General features: G+C 36.5%; 1 protein-coding gene across 1 annotated transcript in view; it reads right to left on the reverse strand.

Moving 5' to 3' along the window:
• Cog3 (component of oligomeric golgi complex 3) overlaps window positions 1-22,380 on the reverse strand; it is a 49,761-nt gene that overhangs the window by 12,182 nt on the left and 15,199 nt on the right. The window contains exons 12-19 of the mRNA XM_010637114.2: window positions 21,947-22,086; window positions 19,349-19,509; window positions 17,360-17,465; window positions 13,251-13,375; window positions 10,784-10,873; window positions 6,016-6,136; window positions 2,870-2,958; window positions 2,626-2,760 (exon numbers count right to left, since the gene is read on the reverse strand). Of these exons, the coding sequence (XP_010635416.1) occupies window positions 2,626-2,760; window positions 2,870-2,958; window positions 6,016-6,136; window positions 10,784-10,873; window positions 13,251-13,375; window positions 17,360-17,465; window positions 19,349-19,509; window positions 21,947-22,086 (967 nt within the window). The remainder of the gene's footprint in view (window positions 1-2,625; window positions 2,761-2,869; window positions 2,959-6,015; window positions 6,137-10,783; window positions 10,874-13,250; window positions 13,376-17,359; window positions 17,466-19,348; window positions 19,510-21,946; window positions 22,087-22,380) is intronic.

The raw sequence follows: 22,380 nt of genomic DNA on the forward strand, positions 1-22,380 counted from the left end.
TTTTTTTGAGACAAGATCCCACTATGTAGCTGAGGCTGGCATTGAACTCTCTATGTGTCCCAGGCTGACTCCAAACTTGCAGCAATCCTCCTGCCTTAGCTTCCCGAGTGCTGGGATTTATAAGTGTGTGCCACCATGCCCACCTTTTATCTATTTTTCATCGTGAGATGCAGTTTTAAAAAAGAAAATACAGGGCTGGAGATTTAGCTCAGTGGTTCCACCACTTGCCTCACAAGCGCAAGGACCTGAGTTTGATCCCCGGTACCAAAAAAAAAAAGAAAATACGCATTGATTAGAGATTAATTAGGCAGGAAGTGGTGGCACACACCTATAATCCCAGCACCTGGGAGTCTGAGGCAGGAGCATCATGCATATTCAAGGCCAGCCTGAGCTACATGGTGAGTTCAAAGCCAATCTGGACTACATAGCGAGACCTTGTCTCAAAGAGAGAGAAAGAGTAATTAGAAAATTGCTAAAAGAAAAATATGTTCACACTTTATATTGTCTCAAATAGTTTAGTGTAAAAACTAAATATACTCGTGTATACATTTATAAAAAGGAGAAAACTCTGTTCTACAAATTTTTCCCACTTTATATTCTGAACATTTTTCTCAGTTTTAATATTAATATTAATATTGTTCCAGAATTCCAATTTCATGACACATATTTAGGCAGTTTATTTTCAAAACATACAGGTCTGAATATTCATCTGTTTTTCTATCCACAAGGAACATTTTTCTGAAAGTTTTCCCAGACTTGTAAAGAAAGATACCCAGAGAAAAAAAAGGAAGAAATGGCTGGTTGTAGGGGGGGTTCCCCAATTAGTTCCATCTTTTTTAAAGCCTCAGGGATGAACAAAGACCTAGTGTTTTTGGATGGCGCTGCTGTGTACTGCTGCTTTAATGTTTACATTATCTTTCTATCTTGATTTCCCATTAGGTTATAACTCTTCGAGAGCAGAAATTAAATTTATAGGTCAAATTCTACTGTGTGCACTACATTAAGAAAAATGTATAGTGTTACTGAGAAAATTAATAACATTTCAGAGGGAATATTAAAAATAAATCTGCAATACATTACCTAACTGCTTCAATGAAAATGAGTAAACTTTACATATAAGTCTGAGTTTTTAGAATAAACTGGTCCCACCAGAAATAAGTAACTTTCAGCCTAGTTAGAAAACTGAAATACTTCCTTTAAAATACCTTAATTAGGGCTAGGGATTTAGTTCAGTGGTTCTGCCTCCTGCCTCATAAGCACAAGGTCTGGAGTTCAATCCCAGTACCAAAAAAAATAAAATAAAATAAAATGCCTTTATTAGACTGTGCTAAACCAAAATCTTCACCTCAAATTTGTCTACTTTACTATAAAATAATATTCCTGCAGCACTTTACAGTTAAAGCTTTTGCACACATAATACTAACTGAACCTCATCACCACCTCAGGTGGGGGATGGATGCATAGCTATGCCGCCAAGGCTCTGAGAAGATGACTTGCCCCATTTCAGTGAGGAAGTCACAGGGGGGCAGGGGTTTCCCCGACTCTGAGCTCCATGCTTCTTCTATTACTATTCCACACCCTACTTAAAGAGTTGCAAGCATCGCCCAATAAATAATACGGAACCCTAAAACAATGTATCAATAGTTTTTGAAGTTTCAAGGAAAATAATCTGACTTAAATGTTTTCATAAACACCTCTACCCCAACACTCAGAACAGTTCTACATTTTCTCAGGCCATTCAAATGCTTGGAGAAAGGCCAGGGATTTGGCTCAGTGGTTCTGCCACCTGCCTTGCAAGCGCAAGGGCCCAAGCTTGATCCCTGGTACCAAAACCAAAAAGACAGTTATATCAAAAACTTGGAGAAAAGGCCGTTTTTCCAGGGTCAGGAAATTAGGCAATACAGCATATATGTTCTTCTTGTTCTTATTTTGTTTTTCTCAGGAAAGACTATTAATTATACCAAAAATCATGAAGGAACCAAATAATAAAAATGTGGAAAGTTTATTTCATGTACATTTAGTCTCTCTGCAAAACTTCTGATTCTCAGTCTATGAAATGAAGATGCATTTTTCTGGGAGAAGGAATATGGTAAGCACTAAGGAAAATAAAGCATCTCAACAGGGGAGCCCAGAGAGGGGACAGACAGGAGCAATAAAGAGAGGATAAAAGGGAATCAGCATCAAACCTAAGTTTTCAGGCTCAAAACCCCACCTTCAAATAACCTAAACGTGTTTCCCATGCACAAAGACAGTCCGTTTCTGGATACATGGGACTCGTGGGTACTGTGCATGTCCAATACAAAGTGAGATTCCAGGAGAAAATGAGAGATACACATAGCCCACATGCAGGTAACTTACAACATGGATAACAAAACAGCTAGCCAGAGGTCAACTGTGGCTGGCTTAGCAATATTTGTATTCTTCCTCTTCAAAACTGAAAATTCTGCAAGCAGATCTAAATGGCTGCAAACTAGAAGACTCTGCGACAGGAGAAGCACAGTGATTTCTTAGAATCATTAAGATTTGGCTGTCTCCTTCTGCTGAAGTTTTCACAAGAGGGTAATTCAAAAGGAAAGCAAGGGAAGAATGCAAATGACTTTAGCACGTAGGCAACATGGCCTATACCTTTGTCATGAACTCCTCCAGCTGCTCTCCAAACAGCTTGCTCTGCTGCTGAATAAACTGCTCACAGGCTGATTTCAGATGCCGGTCTACGTCTTTTTTAGAGTCAAGATAATGTTCTCTTATCTCAGGAGTACCCTTAAAGAGAAGATGACAATTTCCTCCTGTTTTTATGTACCTAGATATTACTACACATGTAAAGAATGTCGTTTTGTTCCCACCACCAATGAAACAGACTCCTTCTCACCTCCAACAAGAACTCTATCAAGGCATTGTTGCTACTCAGCCTAAAAAATCTTGGAACGGTCATAGGGTTCAGGATTTTAAATGCTGCATCTGTGAAACAAAATTACTCATCCAGTGAACATGTACAGTTTAACAGAGAAGTCTTGTGTGACAAACACTAGTTCTCTACACCCCAAGCCACAGGCATGCATCTTCACCGGCTCAACTCGGTGAATGGCTGGGGGCGAGACATCGGCCAGAGATGGCTACGGCAGTTCTGAAGGTCAAAACTGCAAAATGACTATTCATCTCTACAATCTACTTACAGAAAAAAAAGAAAAGTAATAAATGGTATTCAACACTGTAAAATTTCATTACTTTACTTTTAGAATGTTAAGAAATTTTAAGAAAATATTTACGTACTTACCCAGCTTCTTTGTTAAGATCCTGGCTGGCATAAAAATTTATTCACTTGAAGTAGAGTGAATAAACTAATGTGTCAGCCAGGAGGAAAACACCAAGAGGACATATTTATCCCTTAACCTCCAGGCTAACTAGAATCTATAAAAAGTTCTAAGTGAGGTTTCATTAATGTTCAAATGCAATAAGGTAAAATGTTAGTCGTAAGAGGTTAGAGGCTTAAAAGTGAAGATAGCAAGTAGTAAGTGAGAGTTTTGTAAAAAAGATAATTTAAGGGCCAGGGATTTAGCTCAGTGGTTCGGTGGCCTACCTTGCAAGCGCAAGGACCCAAATTCAATCCCCAGTACAAAAAAAAAAAAAAAAAAAAAAAAAAAAAAAAAAAAAAAAAAAAAAAAAAAAAAAAAAGATAATTTCTTTGCTTTGCTTTTTCAGATAGAGAAAGCAAAGCAAGAAAGGCTTCAAATCCTTGGTTTTGCAAGCACAGACTACAATACTTTCTTGGCTCTGGTGTTAATGAAAAAGAACCTATCAGATTCGGTGTTTAAAGTAAAGCTTTAGTAAAACTCTGTCTGCTGCATCTTTTGTATGATATACCTGAAAGAATCTGTTTCTGATAAATAGAATCAAATCACTATCTGGAAAGGTTACATAAGCTTCATAATATTTGGGAGAAAACAAACTTTAAAACAAATTTTGCCAAAATCATATGCTATTTCATTTTTTCATTTACTCACATCTCAGTAGATCTAGAATAGAACCAAGTGGCAATAACTCATGAATTAGAAAAAATAAAAGTAAACCAACTCTGCTCTACCCCATCACTTAAAGGACTATCAGCAATCTGGAACTCTTCAAGACAGGGCACTGTTCCCACACCTCATACTGAAAGAAAAGAAAGAAATCAAAGAGAATAGCTGGGAGAAAGCAACTCTGAAGAGATTACACTCTTTAAAAATTATGCTTTCTCAAGCAGCTCAGGTGGCTGAGACAGGAGGATCACAAGTTCAAGGCCCAGCAGGGCATCAAAGCCAGACCCTGTCTCAAAATAAAAATAAAGAGTAAGGGCCGGGAATTTAGCTCAGCAGTTCGGAGGCCTGCCTGGCAAGCTCAAGGACCAGAGTTCAATCCCTAGTACAAAAAACTAATAAATAAAGAGTAGGGAATATAACTCAGTGCAAAGGCTCTGGGTTCAATCTTCCGTACCATCCAAAATCAAAAACATTTTGTAAAGGCAAAAGCCAGAAATCTAGCTTTTGTTTTTTAAAAAAAGAACAAAGTTTAGAAATAACACACATAAGCTTTTAAAAAACTCAAGAAAAATTTTTTTAAATGAACAGGAGGGAGCATTGGGGGAGGAGCTGTTTGATATGACTCTCACAAGGCCACAGTGAGTCCCAGCCAGTTAAAGAAACCCTACTCTTAAAGATGAGCACAGGAGCGAAGAGAACTAAAAACCTGCTATCTTTGCAGATTCTAAATTTGGCACTGCTCTGAATTACAGAACACAAAAAAATAATTTCAGTGACTTTTCTCCATTACCCCAATAAGAGAGAAGTTAATTCATTACATCAACAGATGGCTTAAGGCATTAGAACTTAAACCTTTTGGAAGTGATTAGGAAAAGATAAAAGTTTACAAAGATTTTTAAGTGTTTTTTTGTTTTGTTTTGTTTTGTTTTGTTTTGTACTGGGGATCAAACTCAGAAACTTGTGCTTGTGAGGCAGGAGGTGGCGCCACTGAGCGAAATCCCCGGCCCCAAAATTTGTAAGTAATCAAGACAAATAAGTGATGTTTGTGGTATATTCTTAACTGCCTACAATCAACAGCTTAAAAGGTAATTACTATGATCTTTTAAAAACTAATCCTTGTTAACTCAGGGACAAATCATCAGGGTTGCTAAATTAACTTTCCCAAGATGAGTCAGTATTTATTATCAATTCAAAGACCTATCTATATGATTAGTTAACCAGCTGATTTAACATTAACACCACTTAAGTTTATTTAAGCAGCTGAAATTTGTAAAGCACGTTAACATATATTCTCATTCCTAATGATCTTGATAAGCCAGTGAAGGTGTTCCAATAACTTCACTGTACTCATTTTACCTAGGAGAAAGGTTGGACAGAAAGCTAAATATCCATTAAAGATCTTATGAGTCAGGAAACTCAGCAGAAACAAAACCCAACTCTCAGATCTTAGGTAAGTAGTCCTTCCATTTTCACTCTGGCTTCCACATTTTCATAAACTGACAAATTCAATTCAATATTTAAAATCATACCAATTAGCTGAATACACTACTTAGTAGTAAGTAGCTATTATATTGATTTTTCATTTTCCAACTGGTTACAGTAATATGTGTTAGAATCTAAGACAGGTAATACTATATTAAAATGCTCAGATACAGTACAGTTCTCTTCCCCAGCCCTCAGCAAGTTGAGGCAAGAGGACTGCCAGGAATATAAGACCAACTTGGGCTACACAGTAAATTCAAGGGCAGCCTGAACTACGTAGTGAGATCCTTTCTCAAAAACAACAATAAAAAATACAGTTCTCTTCATAAAGAAAACACAGCAAGTTAGAAGTAATTAGGATACTGACAGCTCAGCTTAGTATGAACAAGTTACATTATTTAGCAAGCAAAGCATGCAAAAAAAATTGCAGATGAACATAAAATAAACCTACAACCTGTGCTGACATATTTGGGCAGGTCAAACACACCCAACTGTGCCAGCCAGGACAATAAAGTACCTCTAGTTTTCTTGAGGTCCAGGGAAATTTCCTTAATGGTGAATTCAGTGTGAAATGGAGCAATTTGTTCACGAAGAATCAAAAGGTGCTTAATTAAGAAAAGCTGTCCATCAATCTGAGTCTAAATTGTAAAACAGAAAAATGATATTATCACAGATTAAATCAAAACAGGCACATATATAACATTATTAACTGACACATAAATTTACAGCCTTATGATGGCAAACATTCTTTTTTTTCGGTTTTTTTTTGACAGGGTCTTACTATGCAGTTCAAGCTAGCCTTTATTTCACTTTGTATTCCAGGCTGGCCTTGAACTCCCAGCAATCCTCTTGCCTCAGCCGCCCAAATACTGGGATAATAGGCATGCACCACCATGCCCAGCTGTCAATACTCTTACTGTGCAATGAACTCTCCCTATATCACTCACATTAGAACTATTTGGGGAAAAAATCTTACTTAACTATTACTTGCTCTACTTAGAAAATCCAAGAAAGTATATCAGACAAAAAGGCTGTAAAGCACCATCTAGGAAGAGAAGTCAAACCTATTTTAATTTGTTGCACAGGTAGAAAAGATGTTGCAGTTTTAATATCAACACAGAGCACTAGGTACACAAAAGCTCCATACACAAGCATAATTCTGCCCTCTCGTGGCCTGTTATTTTCTCTTCAGAAAGATACCTTTTACTATTTGGTCAAAGTGGTTTCAATAACCAGACTCTTATACAAAAGTGAAAAAGGAGCCTCCTCCAAATGTACAATGGTTTGGGGGTCACCATTCTGGATTATAAATAGAGGACAGACAATCTATACTCCTGACTCTGGTGTCCCTTTTACCCTCTTGGAATCTATCACCTACAAAAGACATGTGATTGAAGCTTAGTTTTCAAAGCCAACCTGATTCCAAAATAAGTAATCATAATATCTACAGAAGTCTATATTTATAACTACAACATTTTATTTGCTCCTTCTTGCTGCTACTCGAGAGTTAATCTTACTTTGAGAATACTTCTAATGAAAGTTTTGTATTACATTAGAAGTTATTCTTCAGAAAGCAATATAAATTTTAAAGGGCTTTCTTTAATAAATGGTGTTGGAAAAACTGGATTTCAACCTGCCAAAGATTAAAACTAGACCCTTATCTTTCACCATGCACTAAACTAAAATCCAAGTGGATTAAAGATCTAAATATTAAAAAAAGAGTCACTAAATTTGCTGGAAGATAAGTTAGGCAGAACTCTTGAAGATATTGGCATAGGAAAAGACTTTATGAACAAATCCTCAGTAACATGGGAACTAGCACAAAGAATCGACAACTGGGATCTCATTTTATTAAAAAGCTTCTGCACTGCAAAAGAAAGCATCAACAGAACTAAAAGACAGCCTACAATGTGGGAAAAAATTTTTACCAGCTGCTTCTCAGACAAAGGACTATTATCTAGACTATATAAAGAAATCAAAAAAATCAGACCCCCTAAATACAAAGACCCAATTCAAAAATGGGCATCTGAAATGAACAGACATTTCTCAGACAAATAAGTAAAAGCAGCAAATAAATATATGAAAAAATGTTCCACATCCCTGGTCATTCAAAAGATGCAGATGAAAACAACACTGAGATTCCACCTCACCCCACAAAGAATGGCTGCTATCAAGAAATCAACCAATAACAAATGTTGGCGGAGTTGTGGGGAGAAAGGAACCCTTCTGCATTGTTGGTGGGAGTGTAGACTGGTGCAACCACTATGGAAATCAATATGGAGATACCTAAAAGAGCTGGGATTAGAGGTTCCATTTGACCCAGCCATCCCTCTGCTGGGTATCTTTCCAAAAGAATTAAAAGAATCACATAACAATGATAAATGCGCACCTATGTTTATAGCGGAACAGTTTGAAATAGCTAAAACTTGGAAACAGCCCATTTGCCCCTCAGTTGGAGACTGTAGAAAGATGTGGTTTTTCTATAAAATGAAATACTACTCGTCCATAAAGAATGAGAAATTAGATTCATTCATAGGAAAATGAATACATATTGAGGATATACTCCTCAGTGAAATAAATAAGTCACACATGTATAAATACCGAATAATTTCTCTCGTGTGAAAAACTATAATGGTACATAAGATCCTAATGGTATAATTGACAATGTAAAATAGGAAGAAAAGGACTAAAGGTGTAGGGAAAGTGGGAAGGGTAGGGGAAAGGAAATAAGGGAAAAGGAAAAAAAACATGAGAAAATGAAAAAATGGAAACAAAGTTTTTGTAAATAGGGAAGGGAGGAGGGGGTGAAGGGAGGGCAGGGACAAGGGGAAAAGATGAGAACCAAGACCTGTCATGAAAAGGTGCAAGATCCCAATAATGAATGTAACTGTACTGTATATCTAAAATGTACCAATAAACTCAATGAGAAAAAAAATTTTTTTAAGGGTTTATTAAAGTGACACTTCCCTAGTCTCTCTCTCCCCTCACTTCTAATAAACATAATCTATATAAGACTTTTACAATGGAAATTCAACTGTGCACTCTGGAACCCAAAGCATTAGGAAAGTAAAAATGCTACACATGTCTTAGTGCTTGTTCTATTTTTAAAAGAACTAACAATTCTAGTGTCAAAAATAGCATCATATAGATTTAATTCATTAAAGTTCTTGTAACCCAACAGATTGTATTATGTAATTTACTGGAACACCAACACCTTAATTTAACTATGTAAGAATAATTTCACCCCTTAAAAAAACTACAAAAACTCTCCAAGACATTAAGCCGTTTCATTAGTTACTTTTTTTTTCATTAGTCACTTCTTAAAAGTTGAAAGGCAGGGCTGGGGATTTAGCTCAGTGTTTCCACCACCTGCCTCGCAAGCGCAAGGTCCCTAGTTCTATCCCCAGTACCAAAAACAAAAAAACAAACAAAAAAAAGTTGAAAGGCAAATGTACATAAACTCAGCCATGAAACTAAATAATCTAGTGCTTACCAAACTGAGGGTTTCTACATGTACTTACAGCCCTTACAATAAGTACAAAATAGAAATAGATAAAATAGCCTACAGGGAGTCAGGAAATAAGACTAAATAATCTAAAGGCTTAAATAGAGGACAGTGGCACAAAAGGACATAAGCATATAAATTTTTTCTTAATTAGGTCATTAAGAAACATATACTCACTGGAGAAAATCTGGAAAACAAAGAAATATGTAGGGAATGGGGCTAAAGTCACCCAAAGCTTTCACAGTCTCATACTTGCTTCAATGCACTTTTTATTGCATAAAGTCATACTGTATATCCAATATGTATCCTTTTATTTTCACATTATCAAAGTTAAATTTTATTGGGGTTTTTTTAGGGAGGGGGTGTTGGTACTGGGGATTGAACTCAGGACCTTGCATTTATGAGGCAGGTGACATAACCACTGAGCTAAATCCCTGGCCCTGTTTTATTTTTTTTTAAATGTAATGAAATATTCTACCATATGGAATATGCCCCAATTTATTTAATCATTTCTCTAATGTTAGACACATAATTCTTAATTTTACCTATTATAAATGTGTAAAGTAAGACTCACAAATATATTTAAAACTTAAACCCACCTATCTATAACTTTATTTTTTATTGTCTTCTAGCCTTTACATCAAAATTTCAACTCTCTGTTCCATAAATGGGAGAAGACAGTGGTCACAAAGGTATAGCTTTTCTAGCAACAAGATGCTAAATTTTTTCATAGAGACACATTTTTTTTTTTTTTTTGGTATACGGATCAAACTCAGGACCTTGCACTTGCCAGGCAGGCGGAAGAACCACTAAGCTAAATCTGCAGCCCCAGGGAGAGACTTTTTATTTAAAAAAAAAAAATGTATCTAAAGGCTTTAAGTTAGAAATCAACTTTATAAAATCAGAAGTCACAGACTTTGAATACTTTAAGCAGTAATAAAATGTTTGCTGAAAATAACCTCTATAGCTCTCTTTCTGCAGGCAATAGGCAGTTTAAGAAGAACTACACTAAGCAACACTATTGACAATGCTCAATTTTTTTACATATCCTAGGGGCATGAGAGAAGGACATACCAGCAGCCTCCCTAGCACCCCATCCTAATTAAAACCTTACACCATAAGGGCTGGGGATTTAGCTCAGTGGTTCGGTGGCCTGCCTTGCAAGCACAAGGACCAGAGTTCAATCCCCGGTACCAAAAAAAAAAAAAAACAAAAAACTTACACCATGTAGTCCTGACAATTACTTCTAATCACACAATCCAAGGGTCACAACTGCCTCTTTTCAAAATGGATGGGCTTAATCCAGATGAAGCCATGAAGTTGCTTAAAAAAACTTTGTAGCAATGATTAAATTGATGTTTCCTTGAAAATGCTTTCTTGGTATTCCAGGAAAGAACAGTATCATTTCCTTAGTCAATAAGACAATGACAAGGTACTTGTGTTCTATACAATTTACTTTTAGGCCAGGGATTTTGCTCAGTGGTTCTGCCACCTGCCTTGCAAGCACAAGAACCCATGTTTGATCCCCAGTACCCCCCCAAAAATAATATTAATAATAAATAAAAATAAAATTTACTTTTAGTATTTCAGTAATATTCCTTTCTGAATACAATGTCTATAAGGACTATAATGAAATACTAGCTTCTCCAAAGGACCTCAGAACACACTCATAAATAAATCTTACTCTGAAGGTTGGCTTTAAATTTCTGTACCTATGAATGCATACTATATTGTACAAAATTTTATAGGCAATGAAATTTCACCTAACACTTCATCAAACCTTGTTTTTGGTGATAGACTCTGATGCTCCAAGTAAGGACTGAATGCAGGCTGACAATGCTTCCTGTGATAATCCTTGGAACACAGCCCTCTGGTGGAATAAAAGAGAAACATCAGTCTGTGGCTCTTCAAAAACCAGAAAAAAAGGCTAAGCAGTGCAGGCAGCTAATAATGCTTATTTGTCTTCAGCATGGGATTATTTTATTACTGTACCATTCCTCCTGGGGTTTTTTTACTCCCCTCCAACCTTTCTAAACCAACATACACAGGCACACTTATGTCTGCCAACCCATGTGTGCCCCTTCAATACATATGAATCAGCCCACTACGCGCTGGGCGCTGTGTTAGATGCTGAAAAATACAGGGGCCAAGAGGTAGGCAGATTTCTGACCTCAGGGAGCCTTCAACCCAGCCTGATTTCATGTTGTACGGCTATTTTTTAAAGCTCTAAAACTAACTGTAAAAGCCCTCAGTAAAAGCTTTTGTAAAAATTTAACCCAGGTAATGAATTGGTATTTACTAAGATACTTTAAGGTTTGTGTATATGGCTCTTCATTATGGTATTATTTAAAACAAAAAAAACTGAAATAATACAAATATTCAATGATGCAAGGTTCACAAAATACTAGTAAACTAAATTACAAAATGCTGTGCATGAATATAAAGAATGCTGAAGGAGGCAGCAAAATACTTATAAGAAGTTATATATTATAAACTAATAGAAAATACAAGCAATAGAAAAACATATTACAAAGTGGTACATGAAGTATGAATATTAATTCTACCACTTCTGTATCATCCCAGAGGTGTGACGTGTTCATTGGGCAGAGATTCCCATCAGTCTCTTGCTTCCCTCCTGCCTTCACTCTACCTGAGATGGAACTGACATGAATGAAAATATGCACGACATTTATTGGCAGGCTGTACTCCTGGCCCTGGTCTCCTGCTTGATATTATTCTCTTTTTTATTGCTCTTCCCTTTATCAAGGCTACTATCTGAGAAGGGATTAGTGTTACTTCACACTGGGTCGCTGTTCTTGCCTGGGAAGGTTAAAGATGAGAGCTTAGACCAAGACCTTCTTCTTCCCCTGTTCAGCCTTAATGGTGTTTTTCACTGGACTTGCCTTTCCTTACCTTTAATCAGTAAGACTAAAAAGGTTAAGACTTGAAAGACAGCTAGGTGAAAAAAGAACAAGCCTGAGGCACGAAACAAAGAGGTAGAAAAGTCCTGTTAAAGAACCCTCAGAGGCTTCCTTCACTATGATCTAGGGTAACAAAGGATGCTACATGGAATATGCCACCTGCACACTTCCTTTGGGATTCTGGCTCTACTGCAGAGAACTTCTAAATTCTAGTATGCTACGATACCTACTAGGGAACATGGGAAGGAAGAAATGCCAAATGTGCAAACTTCCTTCTCAAAGAGATGTCATGTCAGTTTAAATTAGATAGAATAGCACAGACTTGACTGATGCCATGAAACAACTGTAATTTTCTTGGATCAGAGGACTCTGCAGAATGGAATACCAGTATGCGGTATGAGGGCATCTATACTCCTTTTCAATTATATCCTTAAAAAACACTGGCACCTAGAGAAGTTGTTACATGACTGCTATATTTAATCATTTTTCTCTGTATGTGCAGTTGGGATGGTAGCCATCAAATTAATAAATTAAAGATTGAAAAAAAATGACCAAATTTCATAACTATATTGGTTGGAAATCAAACCAATGATGGCAAATTTGTAGACAAATACACTGTTACAGGGGAATGAAAACTGTTATTACTAAACAGAGTGCTTAAAATAACTCTGTTCCCTGAGATCAACACAGTGTAAGTTGGTCCTGAAAAAAAAGTACTGCTAACTCCAACAAATAACTAAACTTACTCCACAACTAGTAACACATGCTATTACACTATTTGTTGAGGATGCTGATTCAAACTGAGTGCACAACTAGATGACAACATTTAATATTAGATGTAAATTATACCTATGTGGCACTGGATATACCACTTAACCTCTCTGCAATCTCTTCTCTTCTAAAACCTAAGGCAGACAAATTAATCAATTGTTTTGAACTTATTCCTTTGAGAAACAATGAAAGCCAAAGCCCTTCTCCTCAGAAAGGCACAATACAAGCTACACACAGAACATACCCACCATTTCAAGGCATCCAGAGACCCTCCAAAGCCTGCTAATGGATTCTAAGAGTCTATAGAATGCTCAGGTTAGGAATCCTTAGTAAGCTTGACATTCAAGTTATCTCCATGCCTAAAAATCATGATTCTAAGAATATCAAGCAAAATACTGTATCAAGATCTTTTTTAGTTTTAATCACAATTTATGATTAACTGATTAATGCATTAATAATTTATTCAGCATGTATCAAGATCTTAAAATAAACTTTAAAATATTCCAAGTGAAAGAGTAAGCAATTCACAGTAAAGATATAAGAATTTACACATACATCTATGCATCTGTATAATTTGGAGAGACAGACAAGAGTTCTTCGAACTGTAGGATACCACATTCCATGAAGATCTGCTGGAGAAATTGTGGTATGTGGTCTAGGATTGAGGGATTCTGTTGAACCTAAAACCCAAATAAAAAGATTGCACACTTCAGGCATGTGGGTGTCTGTCTTACAATAAATTGCATGGTAGCTATAAACTATATATTCTCATTAACTAGAAATGGTACACCAGTTTTTCCCAGTCTCATCTTTAATCAAGAATACCCTTAGAAATCTAAAGTGAGATTTAACACAAGGGAGAGCAAATGTACATTTCAGCCTCAAGTATATGCTCAACCCACACTGCTTTTCTCAAACTAGCATTAACAATCTTTATGAAATGAACAGCACACTCATATTACAGATTTGAGAAGGCAGAGATGTACATGGTCACATGGAAGCAAATAGGAACCAAAGGAGGTAGCAAGTGACGACAAATTTTAAATGGGAAGATTAATCAAAGCAGCTTGCTGTCACCCTGCCTTCCATGCTGAGCTACATTACCTACAGGCTACTTAGTACACTCAATTCACAAGTGATGAGAGTTGGCTCCCCGACCCCTGGACAGTCAAAAGGCAGCCTCTGGTAAACATGAGGAGCAAGCAGGCAGGGAGTGCAGCTGAGCAGCCACCTCTGTAAGGAAAGGACAATCACTTTGGTATTTAGGAACAGGTGGCAAATGAACCACAAAAACAGAGCTGGTATAAATCTCTGGTACAAGAGGTAAAACTGAAATATGGATTGCATATTAGAGGACATTAAGAAACTTAATTAAATTTTTAGTGCTATAACAGTTTATGGTTATGTAAGATGTCATTTTGTTTTGAGAGATGCTGAACTAATCAAAGCTGGAGCACTGATGATATCAATAATTTACTTTAAAATGACTGGTTCAAAAAAGTGGGGTTTTGGGGTATGTGTGTTATGGGTTTAGATCTAGAACATCCCCCCAATTCTCATGTACATGTAAGGTAAATGGACTGTGTGGGTACCATATTCATCAGTGAATTCAGCTACTGCTAAGTACAGCAGGTAAATGTGCTGTCAGGAAGTGCAACCTGGTCAGAAGACGCGGGTCACATGGGGAGTGATCTGGAAGGGTATATTTCCCTCCTTGGCTCCTCCCTTCTCTTTCTGCTTCCTGGCTGCCAAGGGAGAGGCAGCTGTCCTATGCTAGACCCTTCTACCATGTTTCTGCCTTGAAGCTAACCAACCATGGACTGAAAATATGAGCCAAAGTAAACCTCTTCTCCTTTAGGTTGTACGTGCTGGGTATTTTGTCTGAGCAATGAAAAAGTAACATATGTGTAATATGATAAAATATCGAAGACTTCAGTACACATAGTTAGGCATGGGTGTTCATTTTTCTTTTTATCTTTCTTTTCACTAGGCTATATACAGTGATCCTTGACTCACGAACTCAATTTGTTTGTGAAGGCTGGTGGTAACTCAAGTTGGTCAACTGAAGGCTCAGGCTCCTCTACATAGCCTTCAAAGTCTCTCTCCTGTACACAGGCAGATCTCAGTAACCTTAGAGAGACATTGGCCCAAGACTTCTCAATTAACCCCACAGAGGAAAGTATATTGTAATGTTCCTTCCACACCTCTTTAAGGGTTCAATCTGTATCTGAGACCATCTGGAAGCATAAGCAGCCAGCATTCAGGTAGTAACTCAAGACTTTGGTCATAAGTTAAAATTACATTCCAATCATAACCCAAGTTGTTTATATGTCAGGCCAGTTGTAACTTGAGGGTCCACTGTATTTGAAATTTCTTCAATAAGAAAAAACTAAAATTTATAAATCATGCACCAGTAGTAAGTTACAAAACAAACACACCTCCTTTTTTTTGAAAAGTGCTAGAGTTGTGTGCTTAAAAGAAGGACTGGAGATTGTGTGGCATAGATATGAGGGGAGAGAAATGAGGAAAAGGTTGAGAGTTAGTGCTTTCACCTTATAGTTTTGTAAGCTGTTTTACCAAAAGCAATAATATTTGAATAATTTTTAAATTTCTTCCATAAAACCTCATTTAAGATCTAGTTTATATAGTCTCTTGAAGAAAATCCAAAACAAATTATATCAAAGAATATTTACATTGTTTTAAATAATATTTACATCTAGTTTTGCTAAAAACTTTGCTATCTGCAGAATGTCTCCTTTGAAATAAAAGCCAAAAGTACTCCCAACATTTAGTGAAAAAAAACATTTGAATGCTTTGAAGCTAGATGTCAACTTGTTCGTTCATTTTTTCACTGTCTAGTTTAACCGTTGACAGAGGAGAGTTTACTTCAACAGCAAACCATCAAAAGCCATGTGTCCCCTGATGCCCCTTTTGAAGAACAGAGCCACCCCAATGGCAGAGCTTCTCCCACATTCCTGAGTGACACATTCTCCTCCATCACCCTCAGAAGCCTCCCTTCACATCTCTACATAGAAAAGCAAGTCCATGCATTTTGAAGAGCCTGATAATTGATCTCTTCACAAAATGGCCCCTCCACTAGTGATGCCTCATTCTACACCATGAACTTACATCATTTAAAGCCTTCCTTTTAGAGGGCTCTCATTCTTTCATTTCTAGAATACCTGAGAACCAGGAAAAATGTAACTAATATAGAAATCACTAATAAAATATTTTCCCTTTTTTATTTCATACCAAGACTTTGAAACCTAGTGTGTACTTAACACACTTCTGGCATATTTTACACACTCATGGCACATTCAGACAAACCAGATTTCATACGCTCAGTGGCAGGTGGCTACCACAGCACAGCTCTAGATCCATACAACACAAATCCTCTCATTTGTCTCACACTGATTTTACTCACTGTTCCTTAGCCCTCACATTTAGTGTGTCATCGAATCCTGCTGACCCAAATTTCTAACCCTCTGCCTCATCTGTACACTTCATCCTCTAATCAACATCCTGGTTCAGACCACCTGCATCTTTCAAAGGGAAAAACACAACAGTGTCCTAACCAATTTTTCCAGTTCTGCCAGTTCTTCCTCATTGCAATGCCCAGCAAGAATTAAAGAACTGGCTTTACTGGAGAAAGAGAAAACATAAAAGGCCAGGGTCAGCAAGACCAGGATGTACTCTGCTCTGTCCACTAACTCTTAAGGAAGTTTGCTACGACCAATGTGTACTGGGATATGGCATGGACTCTACTGTAGAGGGGGGAATCTCAACCCATTGTGGGTCTCCCTCCTACAAGACAAGCATGACAAAATGACTCTATCAGATGGCTACTTGGCAGTCTAGATTTGGGGTACACTTTTTTATAGAGCTGACCCAGATTACCTAATTGTGCTATAAATCCGGGATCTTGGAGAAGCTAGGGCTCTTTACAGCCCATGGAGAGCCACAGTATCTACCGCCTTACAGCTGGGGAAGAGAGACGACTTACCTACCAGTTAGCTGTTATTCACGTCACCCAAGTGATTCTCAAACAATTGTATTCCTTGAAAAGTCCAAGCTATCCTATATATCTCCATCAAAATGTTTTCGCTCCATTCCAGCTACTCAATACAAATCTGATCATCTGACACAATACACTAGCTAAAAGCTGAAAGGCTATGAAATCATAACGTGACACTGATGACCATCTGGCCTGCCTCACTTGCTCCTTCCTTGCATTTACCCTGCCTGTGGCTAAACATACAAAACCCCTAGTGTTCCCCAAAGCAGCCACAGTCTTCCACTCCTATATGCTTTCCAACATGCTTTTCTAGCTACCTCAAACAACCTGACTTCATCTGACTCTCTCACACTTCTACAAACACACTCCAGCTTTCAGATGCCACACTTCGGACGGACCCCACCGCCCACACTCAGGGAGCATTCCCTTCACGACGCTCATGACCCAGAAGATCTGCCATGGTCCAAGACCACCCTGTGTTTTCCATCAGTATCACACCCACTGAATCACACCTGAGGATTATCAATCTCCCCTCATAACGTATGAGCTCCTCAAAGGCAGAAGCTTTTTTACATGCCTGGGACACAAGTCCTTAATAAAGGCATGAACTAAATAAATAAGTGCTAGAAGAAAAGACCTCATAACATACCAGATTTTGTTAGACTATTAGAATCTGCTTCTTCTAACCGAACATCTGAAAATGAAGCTTCTGAAGGTAGCTTCTTCTGGTCATCTTTTAAACTCTGTGCAATTTGCTGTACAGGGAAATCAGAAGGAACATTACAGTTTAGTTTTCAGCAGTATTTTGGCAATATGAACTGGCTGAAAAGATGATTGAGAACTCACATAAAATCAAAGCATCAGTCCATTAAGGACGTGCTAATTACAAAGGGGGAAACATACTTTTATAATTACCACCTTAACCATTTGTGGAACAACCTGACACTGTTCCTCAGAGGTAATGAAGTAAGAAGTACACATGTACTATCTAGTACTTTTACACACACACACAAAAAAAAATTAACCTGAATTTGAGCAAGAGGAAACAATCAAATCTACAGTATGGCAACATTTTACAATAAAGCTGACTTGGTCTTTTCCAAAAAGACAATGTTATAAAAAATAAAAATTTAAAAAAAAAATGGGACAGGGAGAAAGGGGTCTTCCTGTCTCAAAGAGATTAAAGAGACAAAAACTAAATGTAACACAGGAAATTTGATCAGATTATACTGTTTAAAGTTTTTGGTCCAGTTATAAAAGACATGTAAAGGACAACTGAGGAAATGTGAATAGGACTCTATGTAAATAATACTGTTGAATTGATGTTAACTTTATTAGGTGTAAAAATGGTATTGTGGCTATGTGGAAAATTTATTCTTAGAATAAGAACTAAAATAAGAGTGAAGTATCAAGATATCTTCAACTTATTCTCAAATGATCCAACAACAAAATAAGCACAAAGAGATAAAAGTGAATGTGACAAAATAGTAACAACTAGTCATTCTGAAGGAAATAGCTTGAACTGGCTATGTGATGGTATTAAGGAACTATAATGTTTTAAGGTATGATAATTATGATTATGTTAAAAATAAAAATACCCTTACCTTTTAGAGAAACCCACTAAAGTATTTATAAATTTTAATGTTTGAAAATTGTTCTAAAATAATTAAGCAAGAAAGAATAAGGAGATATAAGCAAATAAGATTGGCCATGTTGAGGCTGAAGCAATGGTATGTAAGTATTCATTTTACTAAACTTTTGCTTATGGTTGAAAATTTCCACTGAAAAAGTGCTAGGTTCTAGAGCTGGGCATGGTGGTACCACCTGTAATCTCTGCTACTCAAGAATCCAACACAAAATCTTGAGTTCAAAGCTACCCTGGAAGACACAGTAAGAACTCATTTCCAAAAAAAATTCTAGGTTCTGTCATACTACTACCTGGAAATTCCTTAACCTCTCCCCAAAGCTCAAAGAAGATGAAGTTGTGTATGGAACTGAACAATCAGTGAGGTAATGTAAGCCTTCAAACCAAAAACTGGACATTAGTACTGTGTAATTTGGAGAAGACCACCTCCAGGGTTCTGAGATAGCACGATGTGGGGTTACACCATCACCTTCAGGTATGGTGGCTCCTATGTTATCAACCCTCCCACTTTTTTTTGCAGCACTGGGGATTAAACCTAGGACCTCACTGATCTACATCCCAAGCCCTCTTCTATTCTGAGGCAGGATCAAAACAAGTCACTAAATTGACTAAGCTCAAAGTTGCAATTCTCCTACTACAGCCTCTCCCACAGTACTGGAATTACAGGTGTGTGCCACCACACCCAGCTTCAACTGTTCTATGCCACTTATAAAAAAAAAGGGAAGCCACAACACTAATTAAATTTGAAAATTAAGAATACATATTTCCTGGCAAAGGAAAAAGAAGTGAATATAACGTTTAACAACCATAACAACAAATTATCCTCTTTAATGTTTTTTTAAAAATTTGATTCTTATGACAAGTTTATCTTGATTTTACTTTCTGAAAAAATTAATTTTTGAGAAATTAAAAAAGAAAAATCTCATTTTAACTAGTATAATATATTCAAAAGTTGTGCTGAGGCAAGACGGAGATGAAATATAGAGACCCTACCTCCATCATGACTAACTTATCAGGATATGCCAGGTCTCCAGGAGCTGGTTTGTACCCTGTGATGTCCGTCTGAATATAGATATGAGTTCGATACACAAGCCGCTCTTGTACATCTTCCAACATCTGCTTTGCTCCAGCTGCAAATGCCCCTAGTTGTTCAGCTAATAAAAAAAATGCAAGCATCCATCCTTTTAGACATAGGAAATTGCCTTCTTATAAAAAAGCAAAGATATTACTTTAATCACTTTTGCTTCAGAGACTGCGATTATATTCTATTTCAATATGATTCAATGATCTTAACCATTGTGGAAATCATTATGAAGATAACTCAAAGAACTAGGATTAGAGGTCCCATTTGACCCAGCTATCCCTCTGCTGAGTATCTTTCCAAAAGAATTAAAGGAATCATAAAACAGTGATATATATGCACACCCATGTTTATAGTAGCACAGTTTGTAACAATTAAAACTTGGAAACAGCCTAATTGCCCATCAAATGGAGAATGGATAAAGAAGATGTGGTTTTTCTATAAAATGGAGTACCACCTGGCCATAAAGAATGGGAAACTAGAGTCATTCATAGGAAAGTGGATGCATATTGAGATCATATGCTTAAGTGAAATAAAAAAGACACACGTGTAAATACCAATAGTTTCTCTGGTGTGAAAAACTAAAAGTGTAAATAAGATTCAAATTGTATAATTGATAATGTGAAATAGGAAGGTCTAAGGGAGTAAGCGAAATGGGAAGGGTAGAGGAAAGGAAAGAAGGGAAAAGAAAAAATATGAGAAAAAGAAAAAATGGAAACAAAGTCATTGTAAATAGGGAAGAGTAGAAGGGCTGAAAGGACAGTAGGGGAATGGGGAAAAAATAAGAATCAAGATATATCATGTAAAGGTACAAGATCCCAAAAATGAATGTAACTAACTACATTGTATACCTAAAATGTCCCAATAAACTTAATGGAAAAAAAATATGATTCAATGATCTTAGAAAAGTTTAATAAATGTCTCTCAGGGGCTACAGATGTAGCTCAGTGGTAAAGTTAACTGCCTAGTTTGTGTAAAGCTCTGGGGTCAATCCCCAGATAGCAAAAAAGAAAAACAAAAAGTCTTTCAATTTCAATTTAAAATGGAGAAATAAATTGGTCCTTATACTTCCTTCCTGCAAAATTATTTGTTATTAATATAAACATTGAATGGGACTTTTAAGAAAGCTTTGTGTTCTTTAAAGGTTATTTCATACAGCCCCAGACCAATCCTAAGAGATATTTAAGGAAGCTTAATTTATTATCATTCTCATTTTACAAATAGAGTCCCACAGATAGTAAATGACTTAACATTTTCACAAAGAAAAAAGGTAAAAAATGAAATGAGTTCCTTTAGTACTTATTCATTTCTTAGACGCCACCAATGTTAAGACAGACCAGTAATTTCAGCAAACACTTTTTAAGGGATAGGGAGTTGAAGACACAATATAATAATTTAATAATATTAATTTTAAAATTATCCTGGCCAGGGATTTAGCTCAGTGGTTCCACCGCCTGCCTTGTAAGCACAAGGACTTGAGTTCAATCCCCAGTACCAAAAAAAAATAAATAAATAAATAACAATTATCTTGGATTCAGAAGCATTAATATGTGAGAAAACATACATCACAGAATAACTAAATGTAGTAAAAATAAGTCTGGAGGAGTAACAAACCCATAGTAGTGTCTACTAATGAAAGTCAAGGTGAAGACAATAAATTCTGCCCACAAAATGATTATTTGAAGAGTATTTTTTTGATTTTTATGAGTACGTGTTTGCATTACATAACGACTACATTCATCATGGGGAGCTGATACTTCCTTGAATGTGCCCAATTTTGTATTTTTTAAGGGACCTAAGTACTGGATTAGGAAAATCATGTTCTCTACAACTGAGCCAATGAAGAATTGATCCAATGGATAAAGCAGAGCTATTCCAGAGAACTGCTTTTATTTATTTGTAATTTCAAAAATGATATACCATAACTATGTAAGATAGTACAGTAATTCCTCATTTTTAATCAAAAGGATGCAAAATATTCAATTACTTTATGTATTCTGTAAACTCTGAACTAGAAATACCTAACCCAAAATTAATGGCCAACTCTCTCTGCATTCTGGATGCCAAAATAAAAAGTGTCTAACCATTTTATTACTAATTTTGCCCAGACTTTAAAATTTTTTCTCTATGGAATTTGAACCATTTAGTCAAAGAATAAGTTGATTCAAAAAGGAGAAAGACATTAGCCCAAGCTTCAAAAATTTTAAATTTTTATTTTAAATGTTTTTAAAAATTAAAAAATATTAAAGATTGCCAGGTGTGGTAGCACATGCCTGTAATCCCAGCACTGGGGAGACTGAGGCAGGAGGATCACTGTGAGTTCAAGACCAGCCTGGGCTACATAGTGAGTTCCAGGTCACTCTCAACTACATAGTGAGACCCTATCTCAAAAAAAAAAAAAAAATTAATATTTTAGTGCAGGGATATAGAAGGATCTAACTTTTTTCAAATTTACTGAGCCACAGATATAATTTAAAAGACCTTTAAAATGATCACTTCTATTTATTTACCATTGTTCTGTACATGATCTTCAAGCACTTCATTTTTAAGAATCCCACAAAGTTCAGACAGAGTCTCTAAATGAATGACATGAATGATCAACGGCCTGAAGACATCATACAATGACATACACAGTTTCTCCAAAAGCTCACTAAAATAAAAGAATAAATTATGGTTACGGAAGTAATGTTTTCTAATACTTTAAAAGCTTCACTGATTTTTCTAGCCAATAAAAACAGTAAGTACTGAAAAAGACTAACTGGGAATACTATAAAATGAGAAGTGAAAGGCAGAAAGTAATTCTGTAAGCTGTTTCTGCTTTAAAAGTTCAGAATCTAGGAGCAATCTGTAGCAATCCATTCAATTAGCTGCCACCGACCAAAAATCAACCTACCGCAACTTTTTTTATTTCAGCAATAATTCTCTACATGTTCTTTCAAAAACA

The sequence above is a fragment of the Fukomys damarensis genome, unplaced genomic scaffold, assembly GCF_012274545.1.
Source record: "Fukomys damarensis isolate Sample0158 unplaced genomic scaffold, DMR_v1.0_HiC HiC_scaffold_38, whole genome shotgun sequence".
Classification (NCBI taxonomy): Eukaryota; Metazoa; Chordata; class Mammalia; order Rodentia; family Bathyergidae; genus Fukomys; species Fukomys damarensis.